This window comes from Candoia aspera, chromosome 12 (genome assembly GCF_035149785.1).
Source record: "Candoia aspera isolate rCanAsp1 chromosome 12, rCanAsp1.hap2, whole genome shotgun sequence".
Lineage (NCBI taxonomy): Eukaryota > Metazoa > Chordata > Lepidosauria > Squamata > Boidae > Candoia > Candoia aspera.
In genome coordinates this window covers 2,326,507-2,343,607 of record NC_086164.1, presented here as the reverse complement: position 1 = coordinate 2,343,607, position 17,101 = coordinate 2,326,507, and the positions used below count along the sequence as shown (strand labels likewise).

Here is a 17,101-nt window from a genome sequence, read left to right as displayed (position 1 = left end):
ATCTGGGTCATAGGAGCATAAGATTATAAGCCAGTGTTTCTCAACCTTGGCAACTTGAAGATGTGTGGACTTCAACTCCCAGAATTCCCCAGGCAGCCTTGCTGGCTGGGGAATTCTGGGAGTTGAAGTCCACACATCTTCAAGTTGCCAAGGTTGAGAAACACTGTTATAAGCCATGCCCTGCTGGGTTGGACCCCTGTCCCTTTTCATCCAGCAGTCTGTTCTCACAGTGGCCTACCAACTGAACCAGGAGGCCCATGGGTCTCCCACCAGATGGCCTTCAGAGGCAGCCCCGCTGCCTTCAAAGTTGATAGTCCTTGATCTCCAGGACTTCCATGAATTGGTCCAACCCTCCTCTGAGGCCAGCCAAGCTGGTAGCCAGCACCACAACTCATGGTAGCAAATTCCAGAGCGTAATTTTTCATTGTGTAAAAAAATAATTCCTTGTGTGGGTCCTGATTCTTCCAAGATTCAATTTCATTGAGTGACCTCTGGTTCTAGTATCTTGGGGAGGGGAAAGTACCTTCTCCTTGTCCACTTTATCCGCTTTTCCCCCTAGGAGGCACATCCTGACCATGAAGACATTTTGAAAGCCGTTGGGTCCTTCAAGTCCCTTGTGGTAGGTCTCCAAGCAGCAGTTAAACTGCCCTCAAGGGGGCGCTCTTGCCCCAGGCAGTGTGATTTGTGGGGAAAGTGATCTTATTTTATTGCCTCTTCTGCTGCTCTGCTTGCAAGGCAGAAGGTAGAATAATCTGCTTCTTTCCTCCCCAGAAAAGGAACAACGCTTTTGGATGGGAGGGGAAGGAACTGAAACGAGGAAGCAAGAAGGAGGAAATATTTATTAAAGCAGGATAAACAAATAATATTAACTAAATTGGAAGCATTGAGGGAGCCTTAACACAGTGTTTCTCAACCTTGGCAACTTTGAGCTGGGTAGCCTTCAACTGCCAGAATTCCCTAGCCAGCATTGCAGGCTGAAGAATTTTGGGAGTTGAAGTCCACCCAGCTTAAAGTTGCCAAGGTTGAGAAACACTATCTTAACACGAAAGCATCAGGGTCTGGAGGAAAGGCAAAAATGTCATGCATGTCAGATGCTATTACCCAAATGGCATGAATTATGTCATTGGCATGATAATGTCATGACACGCATTATGCCACTGTGGTTGTAATGGATGCCTATGGATGAACATAGGATTATTTCTATTAAATTTCTATCCCAACTTTTATATCTTCTGTGAATTGATCTTAGGACAAGATGGGGAGGTTTCTGGGTCCTGTTTCCATGGCCCCCAGAATCTCCTCTAATCTAACCATTCGTTGTCTTGCACAGCATTACCTAGGAGTCATTTCCCCAATACACAAACAACCTTGCCTTGGTCTGTGACTCTTACTTTCTGTGACCCACTTTCTAATCTAAGCTTTGTTGACAGTCTCAGTGCCAAGAGATGAGAAAGAGGAAACAACTTGAGCTACAGGTCCTTTCTGAAACCATTCAAGGTTGGGAAGGTGAAGATATCCGGTCCATGGGCAGCGTCCTTTATATGTCACAAGTCATGGCCCAGTATGGAGGGAATGAGGTGAGATGGGGCAATGCAAACTGTGAGGACTAGATTCTTTTTTTCATGGTGTTCTATTCTCCTCTTCTTTGTTCAGCCAACCCAGGCCCTACAGATGTTCTATCTGGAAAGGGTTCCAGTCATGGTTTTCACATATTGTAATGCAACCAGCATCAAGCAATGGGGGGGCTGCAGAAATTATGCATTCCACAGATGTTCATGCACAGTGCATTTCTTTCTTTCTCTCAGGAGAAAGAGGAAAGATACTTCATGCTGTTCTCAAGTGTTCTGTTGATGCTGTCAGCCAGTCCTTGCATGAGTGGATTTATGTATAAGGTGAGTGGGGTGTATTTACAATTAGAAGAATATAGTTTTTTTCAAACATGTCACAAGCCCCCAGAGAAGTATGAGACTTCTGCTCCCATCCCCAATCATGAAAGTATCCCATCCCCAAAAGAGGAGGCTCTTTTTCCTTTGAAATTTCTAGTTTTAGGTATGTGCAGATACCGTATAAGCTAAAAATCCTGATTTTTTTAATCAGCGGATCGTTCCGTCATTTTCACATTGCAAGAATATTGCTCAAGATTGCTCAGAATAATATTAGTTTTTTTTTTCTCCTTCTGCGGGAACAGGGGAAGCTCCCCTTAATAGGAATGATGGTGACAAAATTAGAAGACCTGGAAGGAAGTGAGCACTCTTTTGAAATTTCAGGTCAGTGTTCTTTCAGCAACTTAGATGCATGGCACAGTTACGATAAAGATCTCATCCCAGTGGTTGGTACAAACCAGTACTCAGCAAACTAGGGTTAGAAATTAATGAGTGTGTCCAAGAGAATCAATTAATACTCAATCATGTTATTTATACTTAAGTAGTATTAACAAATATTATTAGTCCCCTATAAAAATTCCATTATGCAATCTTCAGAACATTGAGATTGACTGATTAGGTTGATAGGCAATTGATTAAGGACAAAAAAGCTAAAAAACGAACACAGCTGCACCAGACCAGTCCACCATTATTAGTCTACTTCTGTTGCTTCACAGAAGCTGGTGCCAGCAGTGAACTACTTACACACTTGGAGGTGGCATCTAACCACGCTGAGCCACCTTTAGATGTATCCTCCTGGATTTATGTAATAATGTCTTCCATAACCTGATGCCTGTCCAATAAATCAAGGCTATAATTTTGAGAATTTCTACAGGCCGCGAGGCCTGGGAATTCAGGGGAGTGAAATCTAAACCATCTGGAAATTACCAGGTTGGTGAAGGTGAAGATGATCTTTCTGTAATGATCCTGGTCCTTGTCATTAAATCAAGAATTCTTAATCACAGGCCATTGTTAGATATGAAAGAAATCTTTATTAATGCAGTGAGCAGTATCGGTTCAAAGATCAGACTAGAAAAGGCCCGCCAAACTACTGGTACAAAAAGCCCTTCACCCCTCCCTAACTTCTAGAAGCTTCCTACATTCATCTACTGCCAGCTGTATATTTCTTCTAATGGCTACTGATAATGCAGGTTAACTTGGCCTTGGAGCAGAGGCCCTGCCATCTCCACCAACCTACAAACTGCATTCCTAATTTCTACTGCAAGCACAGCTGGCTAGCTAACTATTACACATCCCATCATTTGATGACAGGATTCCACATCCTGACAGTGGCCTCATTCCAGGAAGCCGCCTCTATTTGTGACCAGCACTAATTCATTTTGCCATTCTGAACCATTCTTTAATCAAGTAACCTGTTTTGTATTCATCTCATAGGAGGCATGGGAGACCGGATCACGGTACACTGCAGTAGTAGCCAAGATTTGCATGAATGGCTTGACCACTTGCAAAGGCTGACAAGAGGAACAACTTTCAGTGGTACCCTTTCTAAAACCCAGTCTTGGGGCTCCCATTCTGTGAGTACCACCCCACCTCAGTCAAGCTGAGATTCCAAGCAAACTTGGGAACGTCTTTCTTGCAGGTCATGCCCATGGGCCCCAAATCCACCTTGACCCTGATCTTAGGGGACAACGGGAATAAAAATGGTCTTCCACTTTTCTAGGCCTTCAGATATTGGATTCATCTTCCCACTTAGTTTTCAGTGTTTTCGTTCATTGCCAGCACATATTAGTTGAGGTTTTTCTTAATCTGTAGATCTTGTACTGATACTTTTTAATGTTCGTTTTGTCTGCCTCAAAAATATTTGTAGTCACTTGGGAAAAAAAGAGATTTTAGTAGTCTAGTAAATATGTATCCTGCTTTCCCTCTTTCCTTCCTTTCAAGGGGGTGGACCATCTCTCTCGGACTGGGCCACCACTCATTCCAGCTGGAAGGTTCCAAGGTCCTTCTGCTCTCCCATTCCAAACCTTATTCCTGGGTGGGGTAGGGGGGAATAGAATATTTGCATTGCCCAAAATTAGTCATTTTGCCGTGGCTTGATCCAAAGGTTCCAGGGAGCCACAGATGAGGTTCTACAGAGCTGCATACAATCCTTGAGCTGAATGTTCCTCACCTGATTTAATTGTCACTTTGAGGAGCTTTGAGGTGATCAGGCAGGTTGAAAACAAGAAACTCAGTGAGCTGTTTTTTATCAGACTTTCAGCTCTACTGGGCAAGTCCGTGGCCCACTGGAACCACCCCAGATCCTCAAACCCTGGACCTTGAGTTGCCTCCGCCCTGCACCTCCTCTCAGGCCATCAGTGGCCCTCAGCTACAAAGAGGTAACATCATGTGGCCTTGGTGTGTGTGTGTGTGAGAGAGAGAGAGAGAGAGAGAGTCTGTTGTGTTTGCTCATAACAATTTGATATCATGGTCCTTAATGCTGTGGCAGCACATTCCAGGTTCAGTGGCAGGATTGCACACGGGTAGAAACGTGGCCATGGAGAGCCACAAGTTCCCACAGAGGGTGGTGGAATTTAGGAAGTTGGACTTAACTTGCAAGCTTTGGAACTCCCTGACAGAGGAAGCCACGTTTACTCCATCGTTGTGGTCCTTCTCTTAGCAGTCAAAGACATACTCATTTAGAAATAAATTGTGCAGAAATTAATTGGCAAATTAATTGTCAATCTTGTCTTGTTTAACTGATACACTTAAGAATTAATTTTTAACTTGTTTGCTTGGTGAGTTTGGAGGGTTTAGTGATCGTTTTATTATTTCATCGTGATTTATTTTCTTGGGAAAAAGAGGTTAGAAATTACTGCAAATAAAGATTAATTTTCAATCCAGAGTGGAGTTTTTAGGGAAGGAAGCTTTTCAAACACACTGCTATTCCCAGCCCCTTTGAAGCTTCCTTTTCAGTTCATCCAAGCTGGAATTTTACCTAAATTTGAACCTCCAGTTTCAAATCTTTGTTCAGCACTTTTGAGCTTGTCTTTTATCCCATAGAAGCTGGAATTCCTGTCAATCAAACCCCTTTTTTGATTGTGCTTTAAGAAGCTAGATTTTTCATGGAGGCAGTACATTCTTCTCTTCCATTTAATTGTCATAAATCCATGTACTGTCAAAATATAACGCTATGCAAATCTAGGCCCACAGGAAACGGGGGTGAGAAGCTATTTGCATCACTGAGGAAACTTGTATCACACACCAAGAACTCGGTGATTTTAAACAAAATCACCTTCAATCCTTTACACCCCTTTTTCTTCTCATGGCTCACCTTCTGCACAATTCAAGCCAGGATGAGATTTGCTCGTCATACAGAGTCCTTGTTCCACCAGTTCGGCATCTTCTTTCACCTGTTGCATATCACAGGAGGGGGAAATACATTTATTCCACCCCCACCCAAACCCCCAAAACTTCTTACACATTGTCAGGCGCAAATATTTTAGTTTCGGTCCTCCTCGGAGTTTTTGAGATGAAAGCCCATTGTGCAATACGGTTTATTGCTGAGTCAGTGTGTTGATGTACAGTGGATTTGGACACACACAAAAACACACACAGGCTTTGGACTGTGCCCAGAATAGCCATAGATTCTTTTCAAAGAGTTATTGTTGTGTGGTTGTTCTGACTTATTCGCAGAGATCCCATTGGCACAACATACTTAATCCAGTCAGCTGCTAGCCCAGTCAGATCTCCTCACTGGTGTTTCCAACAGCACCCAGTCACACTATCCAGGTTAAAAGTCAGCATCTGGGGAAGGCAAAGACCCAGCCCGCTTTCCTTCAGAGGTGTCTGCTATCCTTAAGTCCTTGAGCCAGAGGATTATTAAGGAGCAAGACAGCATTTCCTCCCAACCCCCCAAAGATGTCCAGAGGTCAAAAAAGTCAAGTCAGCAGCCACAACTCTGTGATCCAAGTCCTGCCCCCTTTTTGAAATCTGCATCATAATGTTAGTTAATCGAGGAATGAATTGGGAATGAATTGGGCAATGCGACAAAAACAGCCTTAATCAATATCCAAGGTTGCTCCAGAACTGCTCCGCTCCATAGGAGATAATGTTGTTGATGTTTTTGACAGGAAGGTTTTATTCCTCTTCCTTCCTCTTGAATCTCTTTAGCAAAAATGTGGGCATTGGGCAGTCACTGTTCCCCTTAAGCTGGATCCCTGGGTTTGAGCTTTTCTCAGCCCTTTATTGGAAAAGAATCCTTAAAAAGTCAGAGCCCTGGGAGCTGTCGATGCTGGGCTGTGCTCACCGTTCTGTGGATTGGTGTGGCATTTCTATCTTGCCTTTGGCCGGACACCTTGATGCAGCTTATAGCGTAAAGCATTACAATGAAATAAATTAAAAGCAGCAAGACAAGCTGGAACCAAGGTTAATGAAACCAAGGCAGCAATTCCAAAGAAAGTTGAAATAGCAATAGCATTAAAAAAAATCATTGAAAGGATCTCTGATACCCTTTGAAATCAATCAATCGAGCCAAGGCTGGGGTTGGCTGGGCTTGATTGCCTGAAAGGAAGAGGCCTTTGAACTGATCTAAGGAGGACCATAATCTTGCTTCTACTTCTCAAGAAGACCTGCTCTGTAGGAACTGCCCATGTAAATGTGAAGAATTGGAACTCGCAGAGATCGGCTGCTGAGATAGATTTTAAATGTTAGGCAGGATTCTTAGAAGAGAAGTGAACCTCCCAGAAGGATTCTGGAGTACAATTACAAATCCGATATTGGGGTCCCAGCCCACTGCTCCCCATAAGAATCCATGTAGGTAAGGGAGGTTCCGATAATCAGTGTGGCAAAACTTTGAGTAGCTAGCTAACCTTTCCATGGAAAGGCAAGGCCTCTTCTCCTGTTGCGAAGAGCAAGCAGGAGGAGTTGGTGTCCTTGGAGAGGGGATCCCGACCCACTGCCCCCCACAGAGCTGCAGCTAGAAGGCTCCTCTTCAGGGCTCAAAAGCAAGAAGAGTATGAACCGTGAATATAATATGATTTACTTGATTAGGAATATCACAGTTGTAAAGTATATCTTTAAGGCATCTTTTGTTTGATGGCAATGTTCATCTTTTCATGCTCCCCGTTTCTTTCTTTACATGCTCGTTCCTAGCGGATGTCCTACATCTTAAAGGTAAGGCCAGAAACCTCTCCGTGACCTGTCCCATTGCACCATATCTGTGTTTTAATGAACAAATAGGGTTTTCCCCAAATGACAAATTTCTGCCATGGGTCTGAGGTCATATTTTCCCAAACTAATCTCAGTGATGTTCGTTTCTGCAATCTGGCTCCACACACATTTACTCAGTAGTAAGCTTCACGGAGCCTATCTTCTGAGCGCACGTGCGACGGAGATGCCCTTTAGCATGTCTCTGGCTCGGAGTTTACTTATGTAGGCAACAGATTATGCTTGTATACCACCAAAGCTGAACAGTTCATCTGGTCTGCAGGTCAGATTCTGTAAAGGATTTGAGTGCTGACCTTGGAGAAGGGGAAAGTCGGAACAAGGAGAAACTTGGACAAGAGCTTTCGAAGTCCAGAGATGGATGGAAGTGTGAGAAAGAAACTCAAAATAAACCTGCCTTGATTTTGTTTACCATAAGATGGGACAGAAAGAAACTGGGATAGGCTTTCAAGATTCTGTAATTCCACCTTACTGCAATAAAGAGCATTCCTAGAATTTCTGCAGTGTCTCTTTCTTGACCTGACCTTTGAAGCCTGTCCCAGTTTCTTTCTGATCCGTTTTGTACTGCACCACATCAAGGCAGGGTTACTCTGAGTTTCTTTCTCACACGTCTTTCTATGTCTGGACTGTGTACAGTAATCTCTTGTCCAAGTCCTTCCTTAGTGGCTCACTCGTAAGGCCAGCTCTAAATTTCTTCCCACATATTTACTTGCTAGATCTTCCATGCTGGAATTCAAGGCACAGCATTTATGTGATGGTCTGAAACCCAGTCGGGAATCACCCACAACCTTGCATTAAAAAGGTGCTACATCCCTACTCTTTCTTCAGAGGTAGTTGGGCCACTGGTTGTGAAGAGGAATGTTGAGAGTTGTGGGCTAACCCAATGTATGGCTACCGGATTAGCCAAATCTGCCTTGTGTCACTTGCCCAAACACGTCACCTATCAATACCACTGCTCAGTCGTTGGATATTTACTCTGCAGACTCATACATATTTGAGTTCTCGGCTAAAGCTGAGATGCATCGTGCAGAGAGGTTTCTTCAGCTGGGACATAACCCAAGTGGGGTTCTTCTCTTTGTACAGGAGTCCTCCAAGAGTCCAAAGACAATGAAGAAGTTCCTTCCCAAAAGGAAGACGGAGAGGAAACCATCTGACGAGGAGTTCGTCATTAGGAAAAGTAGGTTGGCTGCGTGGTTGGTTTCTGTAACTGATTTTTTTAATGATGTTGCAAGGTGGAAGACTCTGGTCTTTGTCCATTGGTTAGAAATGAGATGGCACCGCTAGACAGCTTTGTGAAGTTGCATGTCTCTGCTCAAGGAGGTGGGGAAAGATTGTCTTCCAAGAAATGCATCCCTGAATGGTTCGGTGTAGTTTCTAAATCATGAGAATGAGTATTTCCAGTCTATCTTCCATTTGTCGGGCCCCACCTCAAGTGCTGGCTCCAGCTGGAATGGAATGGGAGAATGACCTTGGAAGATGAGGGGAAGAGATGCTGCCAAGGGGACAATTTGATAAAAGAGGGAGGAGTCCGCAACTGAGTAATGAGCAGAGAAAGAAACTTGGAAAAGACCCTCCCTAATTGGTCAGGCGGTAAATAGGGAGGGCGGGAGATTTGTCCTTTCAGACTTGCAAGATTCTGCTAATGTAGCCTCAGAATAAAGGAGAAGTAGCTCACCTGTTTATGTTTCCTGTCTGGTTTATCTGACAAGTTTAAGGTTAGACAAATTGCAACAGGAGCGATGCATAAAAAGACAAGGAGAAAGACTGGGAGAAGCTCTACAAGGAGATGTTGAGGGAATCGAGTCTATTTAGCTCAAGCAAAGATGCCTGAAGGGAGAGACAAAAGCCCTCTTCAAGCGTCATGCAGAAAAAGGACCCATCTTGTTCTCAGTTGTCTCTGAAGGCAAGACACAGAAGTTACATCTGAGTGGGAAATTAGGAGGAACATCCAAGCTATTTAAGCAGCCAGACAGCAGAACTGATGCCCCAGAGCAGTCATGGGTTCTCCATCACTGGATGTGTTCAGTGGGTGGACAACCATCTGTGAGGGCTGCTTTGGTTTGGAATTCTGCGTCAAGCAGGGCATGGGGTTGATGGCCTTGATGGCCTTCTTCAGTATTACGAGTCTCATAAAAGTCATCAGAACGAGATAGAGGATAGATTAGAACAATGAAGAAATGGAGCAAGCACTGAAAGTGGGAGACCCCTTTGTGACTCATCAGTCTATTGTCCTGGAAGCTTTTGTGGATCAGATGCCCCTGCATCAAAAGTCTTGCCTGCACTCTTGCGAAAGGAATATGATGGAGACACAGCGGTGGGGACAGGAAAGAGGACACTCGAACTATGGGTGAGCATGATCAATTGATCATGGCCATTCCCTAGTCAATAATTAATCAGTGGCTGATTGCCTCACAATACGTTTGTTCAGCGTGAAGGCCTCAAGACCCAAAAACAGGAGAATAGGGGTGCCTCACTGGAGAAAAGACTCAGCAGGCTTGGTACTGCAGTCGTTCTTTTAGCAAAACCGATGATCCAGCCAAAATCCGGAGCCTGTCCTTACATTTGTTTGCTTTATAGGCACAGTGGCCTTGGAAGAGGATGCTCAGATCCTCAAGGTGATTGAGGCGTACTGCGCAGGGGCCAGTTTTCAGCAGAACGTCACTTCAGGTCAGTGGATTGAAGCCAAACCAGGTTGTTCGCAGAGATCTGGGATACGGCTGGTTCCTGGTGCCAGGTCAGACATAGGGCCCTCCGGATAACAGTCTGGTGCCTTAATTTAGGGTGTTCTCTGAAATCAGAGAAAGCTGTGATTTATTTCACCACGTTTTGAAAAGACTGTAAACCGCAACATGCACAAATACATCTAGTTTGAATTCCCCAGCCAGCACGCTTGAAGGTGGGTGGACTTCAACTCCCAGAATTCCCCAGCCAGCACGCTTGAAGGTGGGTGGACTTCAACTCCCAGAATTCCCCAGCCAGCACGCTTGAAGGTGGGTGGACTTCAACTCCCAGAATTCCCTAGCCAGCACACTTGAAGCTGGGTGGACTTCAACTCCCAGAATTCCCCAGCCAGCACGCTTGAAGCTGGGTGGACTTCAACTCCCAGAATTCCCCAGCCAGCACGCTTGAAGCTGGGTGGACTTCAACTCCCAGAATTCCCCAGCCAGCACGCTTGAAGCTGGGTGGACTTCAACTCCCAGAATTCCCCAGCCAGCAAGCCAGCAAAGTTGAGAGACACTGCTGTAAAGCCTTCCTGAGACCTTGGGAGATGGCAGCAGAACATTCATCCTACCTCTGTTCATTCTGTCTCACATTGTCTCCTCGCGGTACCCTTGACTGGATGTTAATTTTTTCCCCACTTTTCCCTTTTCCCTGGTTGGATGAATCCCTCTGATCATTTCAAACACTGAATCAAGCATCAATTGCAGCAACTGCTTTCTCCTCTCTGGCGCGGGGAAAAAAAAACCTGCCTTACACGGATGAGTCAAAACCCATCCTTTGAAATAAGCTGACTTTTAAAATAGCAAGATGAAGGTAAAGGAAATCAAGAAGTTGCAACTAGATGCTTTTGGCCTCCGTTCTTTCTGTCCTCCCAGCCCACTGAGATGCTAATCTCAGAAGACACCGTCACTTTGGGTACGAAGCACTGTGCTTTTATCATTTAATCTGCTGCGCATTTCAGAAAAAGCAGCTGCCTGGGTGTTTTGTGTATTTGTGTGTGTGTGTGTTTTCACATCTTCTGAAGCAATGAATGGAAATACAGTCTCTTATCAGAGGGATTGAGGTGGCAACTATAAATCAGTGCTTTGGGGGACAGTGGGAGGCCACCATCAGTGGTTTCTGTTTGTTTTAAGCTCTTCTGAATTGATCTGGTCTTAGCACAGCCTCTGTGAGTTGCAGTGGATCCATGGCATCAGCCTCAAGCAGGGAAAGGGACATCCCAGATTGAGCTGGACCAACGTCTTGGTTCTCGTGTGCACCAAAGGAGGCCACCCTTTAACTGTCCACTCTTGTCCTCAGGTTCCCGCAAAGATTCTGTCCCGCAGGTCCTGCTTCCAGAGGAAGAGAAAATAATCATTGAGGAAGTGCGGAGCAACGGGCAGACCGTGGCAGAGGAGAAGTGAGTGGGAACGGGCCGGTTGGGTGTCAGAGCCTTGCTGTGGCCTGCGGAAAAGCTGCAGAAAAAACATAGTGGGTGAAATACTGGCCTCCCATCTCCATACAGCCTTGATTTTTCTTTGAGGGAGATCATCCCTTCCTCACATTGATTTTCCTGCTGATGACCCAACCATGAACACCAGCATCTTGCAGATGATTCTAGGAAGCCTTCTAGGGCAGAGGTGACCCATCTCTACGTGTACCTTGCAGGGGGCAGGGGAAGAAGGGGGTGCAGTAGGCACAACGGTGTCACATGTAGGCAAGATTGTGTCACGCCTGTAGGTGCAAATGGGGTGTCCCCCACCCCCACCCCAGTTTTGTTCTATTTGTTGAGTGAATGGTGCATTCACGTTGGCAGGAAATTGTGCAGCCCAGTTTTGCCAATGGTGCTCCCCAAATCAGGGGGCCTGATCAGATTGGGCAAGGCTTAGGAGCCTTTATCCGAGGTCCTTCAGGGCCACAGCCGCCCCGAGGAAGGGAAATTTTTTTGTGACAATAAACACGTTGTAGTTCAGGAAAACGGGACTCCCATTAATCATCTTTTTCTTCAAACCATTGCCCACTTTTTGGGGGTGGGGGGCATTTATCTCAATATTTCTATTATGCCCAGAAGCCAATGTTCTTAAGTAGTTTCCTGGGAAAGCTGAAAACCATGAAATGAAACATAAACTGAAATTGAAAATGTTCTAAGAATTAAAAGGGGCAGGGGGGGAATCAGATTGCAGTCCTGGGAAAATGAAGTAAACATTCTGCGCCCGGTGCTGATGGATTTTTTGCCCTTTTCTGCTGTCCATTTATTTTCTAGGAGTCTTGTGGATACTGTCTATGCACTAAAAGATGAGGTCAAGGAACTGAAGCAGGTAATCCAAAATAATTGCACGATGCCAGGCAGCATTTATAAGCAGTTTTTCAAAAGCCCAGATTGCCGTTGGGGTCTCCATAATCTGGTCTACTGAATATCAGATTTCCCAGTCGATGTAAAAAAAAAAAAAGATTAAGTTTCCAGTCCTCATGGCAGCAATGAGCAGTTGGATGTGCCCGCAGTTGTTGCATGATGGAAACAGCCTGGTGTCTGGCTGGGATGCAAATTCTTATTCAGCCATGGACATCATTTGAGGATTTGGCCTCTTCTTGGCCTGATCTATAGTACCTTGCAGTGGTGCTGAGAAGCTTAGAAAGTCAGAAAGTGCCAAGTAAGCTCTTTGTAGAGAGGGCAGGAGAACAGTTTAATCAATTAAGCCATCAGGAGCCGAGAGAAGATGGTTAGCCCATCCAGGTCGACGGTTTGGGTTTGTGGAAGGAAAGTCGGAGATGGTGTTAACATCCCCCCCACGGCCCCCATTTTTCTCTGCCTCTCTTCCATGCTGCAGGAAAACAAACGAATGAAGCAATGTTTGGAAGAGGAGCTGAAGTCCAGGAAAGATTTAGAAAAATTGGTCCGGAGGTTATTGAAGCAAACAGACGAATGTATCCGAGAAGAAACAGGCCGCCGTTCGTCTGTGCTGGCTTGATCCCTTAACCCCTCTCAGGGAGGTTTGCAGCCACGTCGCAGCATTCCCAGAAAATGGGCTGACTTTTCTGCTCGCTGTTTTTTTGGGGGATGCACATGTATTTTGCTTCTTCTGTTTTGTTCTTGTTGCGGGGGTGGGTGGGAAAGGAACAGCACTGCTCCGGCCAATGTTTTCCCTTGTTCGAAAAGCCCATTTTGCATGCTGCTAATGGCCGGCACACATTTGCTCCGAAGTGGCCGTTCGGGCCCCCTCTGAATCACAGAAACCTGCCTGCAGCTTCTGATAGCTCACCACGTCTTCTCCTAGGAATACACCCTTGGCAAGTGATTGGTTGCCACTCGGAGTAAAGATTGCCGAGTGCAAACTTTTCAGAGGAAATGCAGAAAGAAAAATGCGCCTGGCCCTTTCCCCTGTCTTTTTGTTTTAATGCATGTTACTTAATTTATTTTTTGGGGGGGGAGGGCCAGGAAAAACAAGCACCATTTCTTGAATTGCAACCAAGTTAAAAGCCAAACAATGATTTGCACTTCTTTTTTCAGGTGATCAGGAAAACAAGAGTGAGGTTTTCCCCCTTGTTGCCCCATACTTAAGACTGTAGTAACTCCCCTACGTGGCCTTTCTGTAGATGATGTTAGGCAAAGGATCTCAGAGTATGATGGATTTAATTCCACTGGGGGCCTGCTCTGGATTCACAGCTTTAGGCTCGTTGCAAAGTAGTGTGGATCCCCCGATGCTGCCTTCAAGCAAAGACCCAGCAGCTGAGAGTTATGCACATGTACAGTCATGTATCCCCACTGATTTTATGCTTAATTAAGGTTGCCCTGGTTAGTCAGTTAAGCATTTTAAGCAGAGGTAGCTGAGAAGAACCAGGCCCTGCGCATTAGCCTTTTCCCGCTCCTGAAAAGGAGCATTTCCATACTAAGAAGGCACCTGTTTGTGCCATCGCCTTCGAAAAAATCACAAAGCAACCCTTCTCCAGTAATATCTGAGTTTACACTGGGCAAAATTTAGGAGGCAGGATGCCTGTTCTGCATCGCTTCATGCGCACTTCATTTATTGACTGATGACTGTTCCTCCACTGATTTAAACATCCTGTTTTAAACATTTTCACTCAAAAGAACATTTTCAGGGGACAGAGACAGTTGCTCAAAGTTTGATTAGTCCTGGAAAAGTTTCTTTTTTTCTTTTTTTAATGTGGAAGGATGTCTTCTGTTATGATGGAGAAAGCAAGTGTTTCAGGTGTTTACCTTTGGGCCAGGAATATAGCACCAACTGAATTTCCCTCTTAGATAATACGGGATTGTGGATGCTTCAGCATGCGTTGTTAAGGAGAGACCTTTGTCTGCCTGGGTAGGAAATGAAATGAGAATACTACGTTAATCCTCACCAAATGCGAATTGACCCGTTTTGCCTACAGTAAGTGGGTCTTGTGTGTTGGGTTGCTCTGCTTCGCACTTCGCATTGGCAGGCAGGATGGTTTTTTGAGAGCTGCATGATAGCAAGAATGGAATTTGCTCAATGAAGCACTGTGGGGGATAATATTTGCATTCCGGCTGTCAGCTGCTGGACAGAAAAGACGCAACTGCATTTTTTGTAAGGCAAAGCTCTTCTGCTGCCACAGCAGATGCAGGTTGATGCAGCAGAAAAGGACAAAGGCCACCAGATTGAAGGACGAAGCTGAAAGGTACAAAGAGGCAGATGCCTGCAAGCTGAGTGAGTGAAAGCTTGTTGTGAAGAGACAGGATGAAGAGTATCTCCTAGAATACCATACTGCAGTCTGCAGATCCTCAACTTACTTCATGGATGACCTCTCTGGAGTTGGCCTTTTCCTGGTCACAAAACGTCTACGGTTTGCCCTTTTCTACCCACAGGGATTCACCTTGCCAGACCCCAAAAGCAGGCAGAATATTGAAAAATATTCTTAACAGCAGCTTGTCAGGCTGTGAGATCCTATCTTCCCTGCTAGCTTTGCAGCTAAAATGAAGGAACGTGCACACCATTGAATGCGAACGCTAGCTTCACTTTTGGTCCTTGTCCGCACCCTCCCCTGTAGGCCTTCTTTAAAAAAAAAAGTATGATAGGCTTTCCAGTTCAGTTGTCATCTTATAAAGGAACTTCTTTAAAATGTGCAGACAACCTAGACAATTTGGGGAAGGGGTGGGGTGGAGGAGTGTCTTGGTGGCGTTACAGATACTGGCCACACAGCACTGAGGATTGCCAGCTTCTGAGACATACCTGGTGGCACCTCTCTCCAAACCTTCCTAAATTCAGCAGTGGAGAGGAAGAGGTATCTCTGAACTGAATGCAGAGATGGTCTTCTGGGACATCCTGGATGATCCTTGGGGCCTTCAATTATTTCTGTGCTTCCTTACTACCGGCCAGGTGCTTCCAAGGACTTGGATCAATGTCTGCTAAGCAATTCCAAAACTCTGCCTGAAGCATGTCAGTGGGTGGTTTGAAATCCACCTCTCTTCGATTTTGAGGAGACCCCAGGGAACGAGCAGCTGCACCATGGCAGGAGGAAGACCATTATGCTGAGATGCTCTTGAGAGTCAAGGAAAAAAACACCAAATCTCCGGACATCTCATATGAAGGATCTCTAGGTTGGAATGTAGGAAGGAGACCTTTTCCAAGAGGAAGAATCCTTGTTTTCCCCAGGATTGCTAATCCCTTTGAGGAAAAAAAACAGCCTTGGACTTCCTTGGAAAGCATTAATTCCATCTCTGCTTGGTCGTGTTTCCTCAAGCCAAGAAAATCACTGTGCCCCAGGCCTCCAAAATTTGGGAAATGCTGGCCTTATTATCTGAATACAATATTTGCTTTCACTATATCCACCAGGTTGTGTGTGTGTGTGTGTGTGTTTAAGGAAAATTAAGGCTGCAAAAATCTTAAGCCCATGTTTTTCGGAGGTCCCACTGCACTCAGAGAACTTTTCAGTAAAAATGTATAGGATTGTGCTGTTAAAAAACAAAAGGAAGAATATACAACGGAACTAAAGGAATCGAAGCCATGTAAACCTGATTGGATAATATATAAATATATATATATATTTACAGTTCTATGTAAATAGGTTTCTGTTAAGACCCTACATTATTTGTTTCCTTCTTTGCTTTTCAGTTTCTCTCTCATTGTGTTTTTATTTTCCATCACAACCACTGATGCAAGCCAAACCCTTTTTCTAAAATATTTTTATTTTGAGCAATTTTTAAATTTTGGTTTTCAAGGAAATAAAAGAGGATTTTTAAAAGAAAAGAGGCTGTGCATTTGCAGTTGTATCTGTGATTTTCTTTATAGCAGGTCTGACAGGTTTTTTCCCCCCAAGCTTGATTATAGTTTTGATTAAAAATGAAAGGAGGTTGTTGCAAAAGGCTCTGTGATCTTTTAAAGCACTGTTTAAAAAAAAAACACAGAAGCTTAAATAGATAATATCAGCAAAAGAAAATGCTTTATTTCAACCATCTTGGCAGGCTCTTTAAAAACAGGATGAGATGGAATCGTGATGTGTTTTTGTTTCCAGCCAAATGTCTAACCTTACCAGCTAATCCGACTTCTAAGACGGTTCACCTACAATAGCGAAATGCAACTGGAGGCTTCTAACAGAGTTCAGAATATCCAAAAGCATCCAATTAAAACCATACATCAAAAGCCAGGAACGCAATTATAGGAAAGGAGAAATGGTAGGTAAGAACTGCACGTGCTCTGCCCATAAATGAAGTTTGAAGTATGATCAGAGCTTGCGTGTTTCATTAATTTATTGCTCAAAAAGTTCCTTTTTTAAAATTATTATTATGATGTGGAAGGTAAGATTCCCATCTAAAGGCCCTTTCTAGCTGGAACTGATGGCAAAAGGTTCTCCTAAAACGTTTATGAGAAAGTTTCTTCAGATCCACTACAACATGCAGAGCAGTCTTCCTCAACCTCGGCAGCTTGACGATGGGTGGATGTCAACTCCCAGAATTCCCCAGCCAGCCACCAATTTTTGTCGCTCCAGAGCTATGTCTCTCCTTGCACCTAACTGTAGCACAAACACATCTGGGCAACCTCTGTTCTGCTGTGTCCCCTTGACACTGCCTCCACCTCCTTCCCTGCCTTCTAAGTCCCCCGTAGTGTCCTGGGGCTAAAGGGGCATTTCCCCCTTCTGACTGTCCAAGGGAGCCTCAAGATGTGTAATATCCTTTAGGCTTTGCAGAGGAAGGGAAGGCTAAAGAAGTCATGCAGGTGCCACGATCCAAGGCTTTCTGTTTTTGTCATGCATGCTTATCCAGGAATGGGGCTATGATCACAGGGTTGTGGGGCCATCTTGAGTTTTGGACCCCCTTGTGGACCTCCCTGAGGCTTTCCCAC

General features: G+C 44.8%; 1 protein-coding gene across 2 annotated transcripts in view; it reads left to right on the top strand.

Moving 5' to 3' along the window:
• The window catches only part of ARHGEF6 (Rac/Cdc42 guanine nucleotide exchange factor 6), a 38,150-nt gene extending 22,141 nt beyond the window's left edge, over positions 1-16,009 (top strand). For both annotated transcript variants that reach the window (XM_063313307.1, XM_063313308.1), the window contains 12 exons: positions 560-619; positions 1,431-1,577; positions 1,806-1,892; positions 2,189-2,267; positions 3,318-3,457; positions 4,136-4,261; positions 7,017-7,037; positions 8,172-8,265; positions 9,666-9,755; positions 11,109-11,208; positions 12,052-12,106; positions 12,617-16,009. In XM_063313307.1, the coding sequence (XP_063169377.1) occupies positions 560-619; positions 1,431-1,577; positions 1,806-1,892; positions 2,189-2,267; positions 3,318-3,457; positions 4,136-4,261; positions 7,017-7,037; positions 8,172-8,265; positions 9,666-9,755; positions 11,109-11,208; positions 12,052-12,106; positions 12,617-12,757 (1,140 nt within the window). In that variant the 3' untranslated portion in view covers positions 12,758-16,009. The remainder of the gene's footprint in view (positions 1-559; positions 620-1,430; positions 1,578-1,805; positions 1,893-2,188; positions 2,268-3,317; positions 3,458-4,135; positions 4,262-7,016; positions 7,038-8,171; positions 8,266-9,665; positions 9,756-11,108; positions 11,209-12,051; positions 12,107-12,616) is intronic.
• Positions 16,010-17,101: the final 1,092 nt, after the last annotated feature.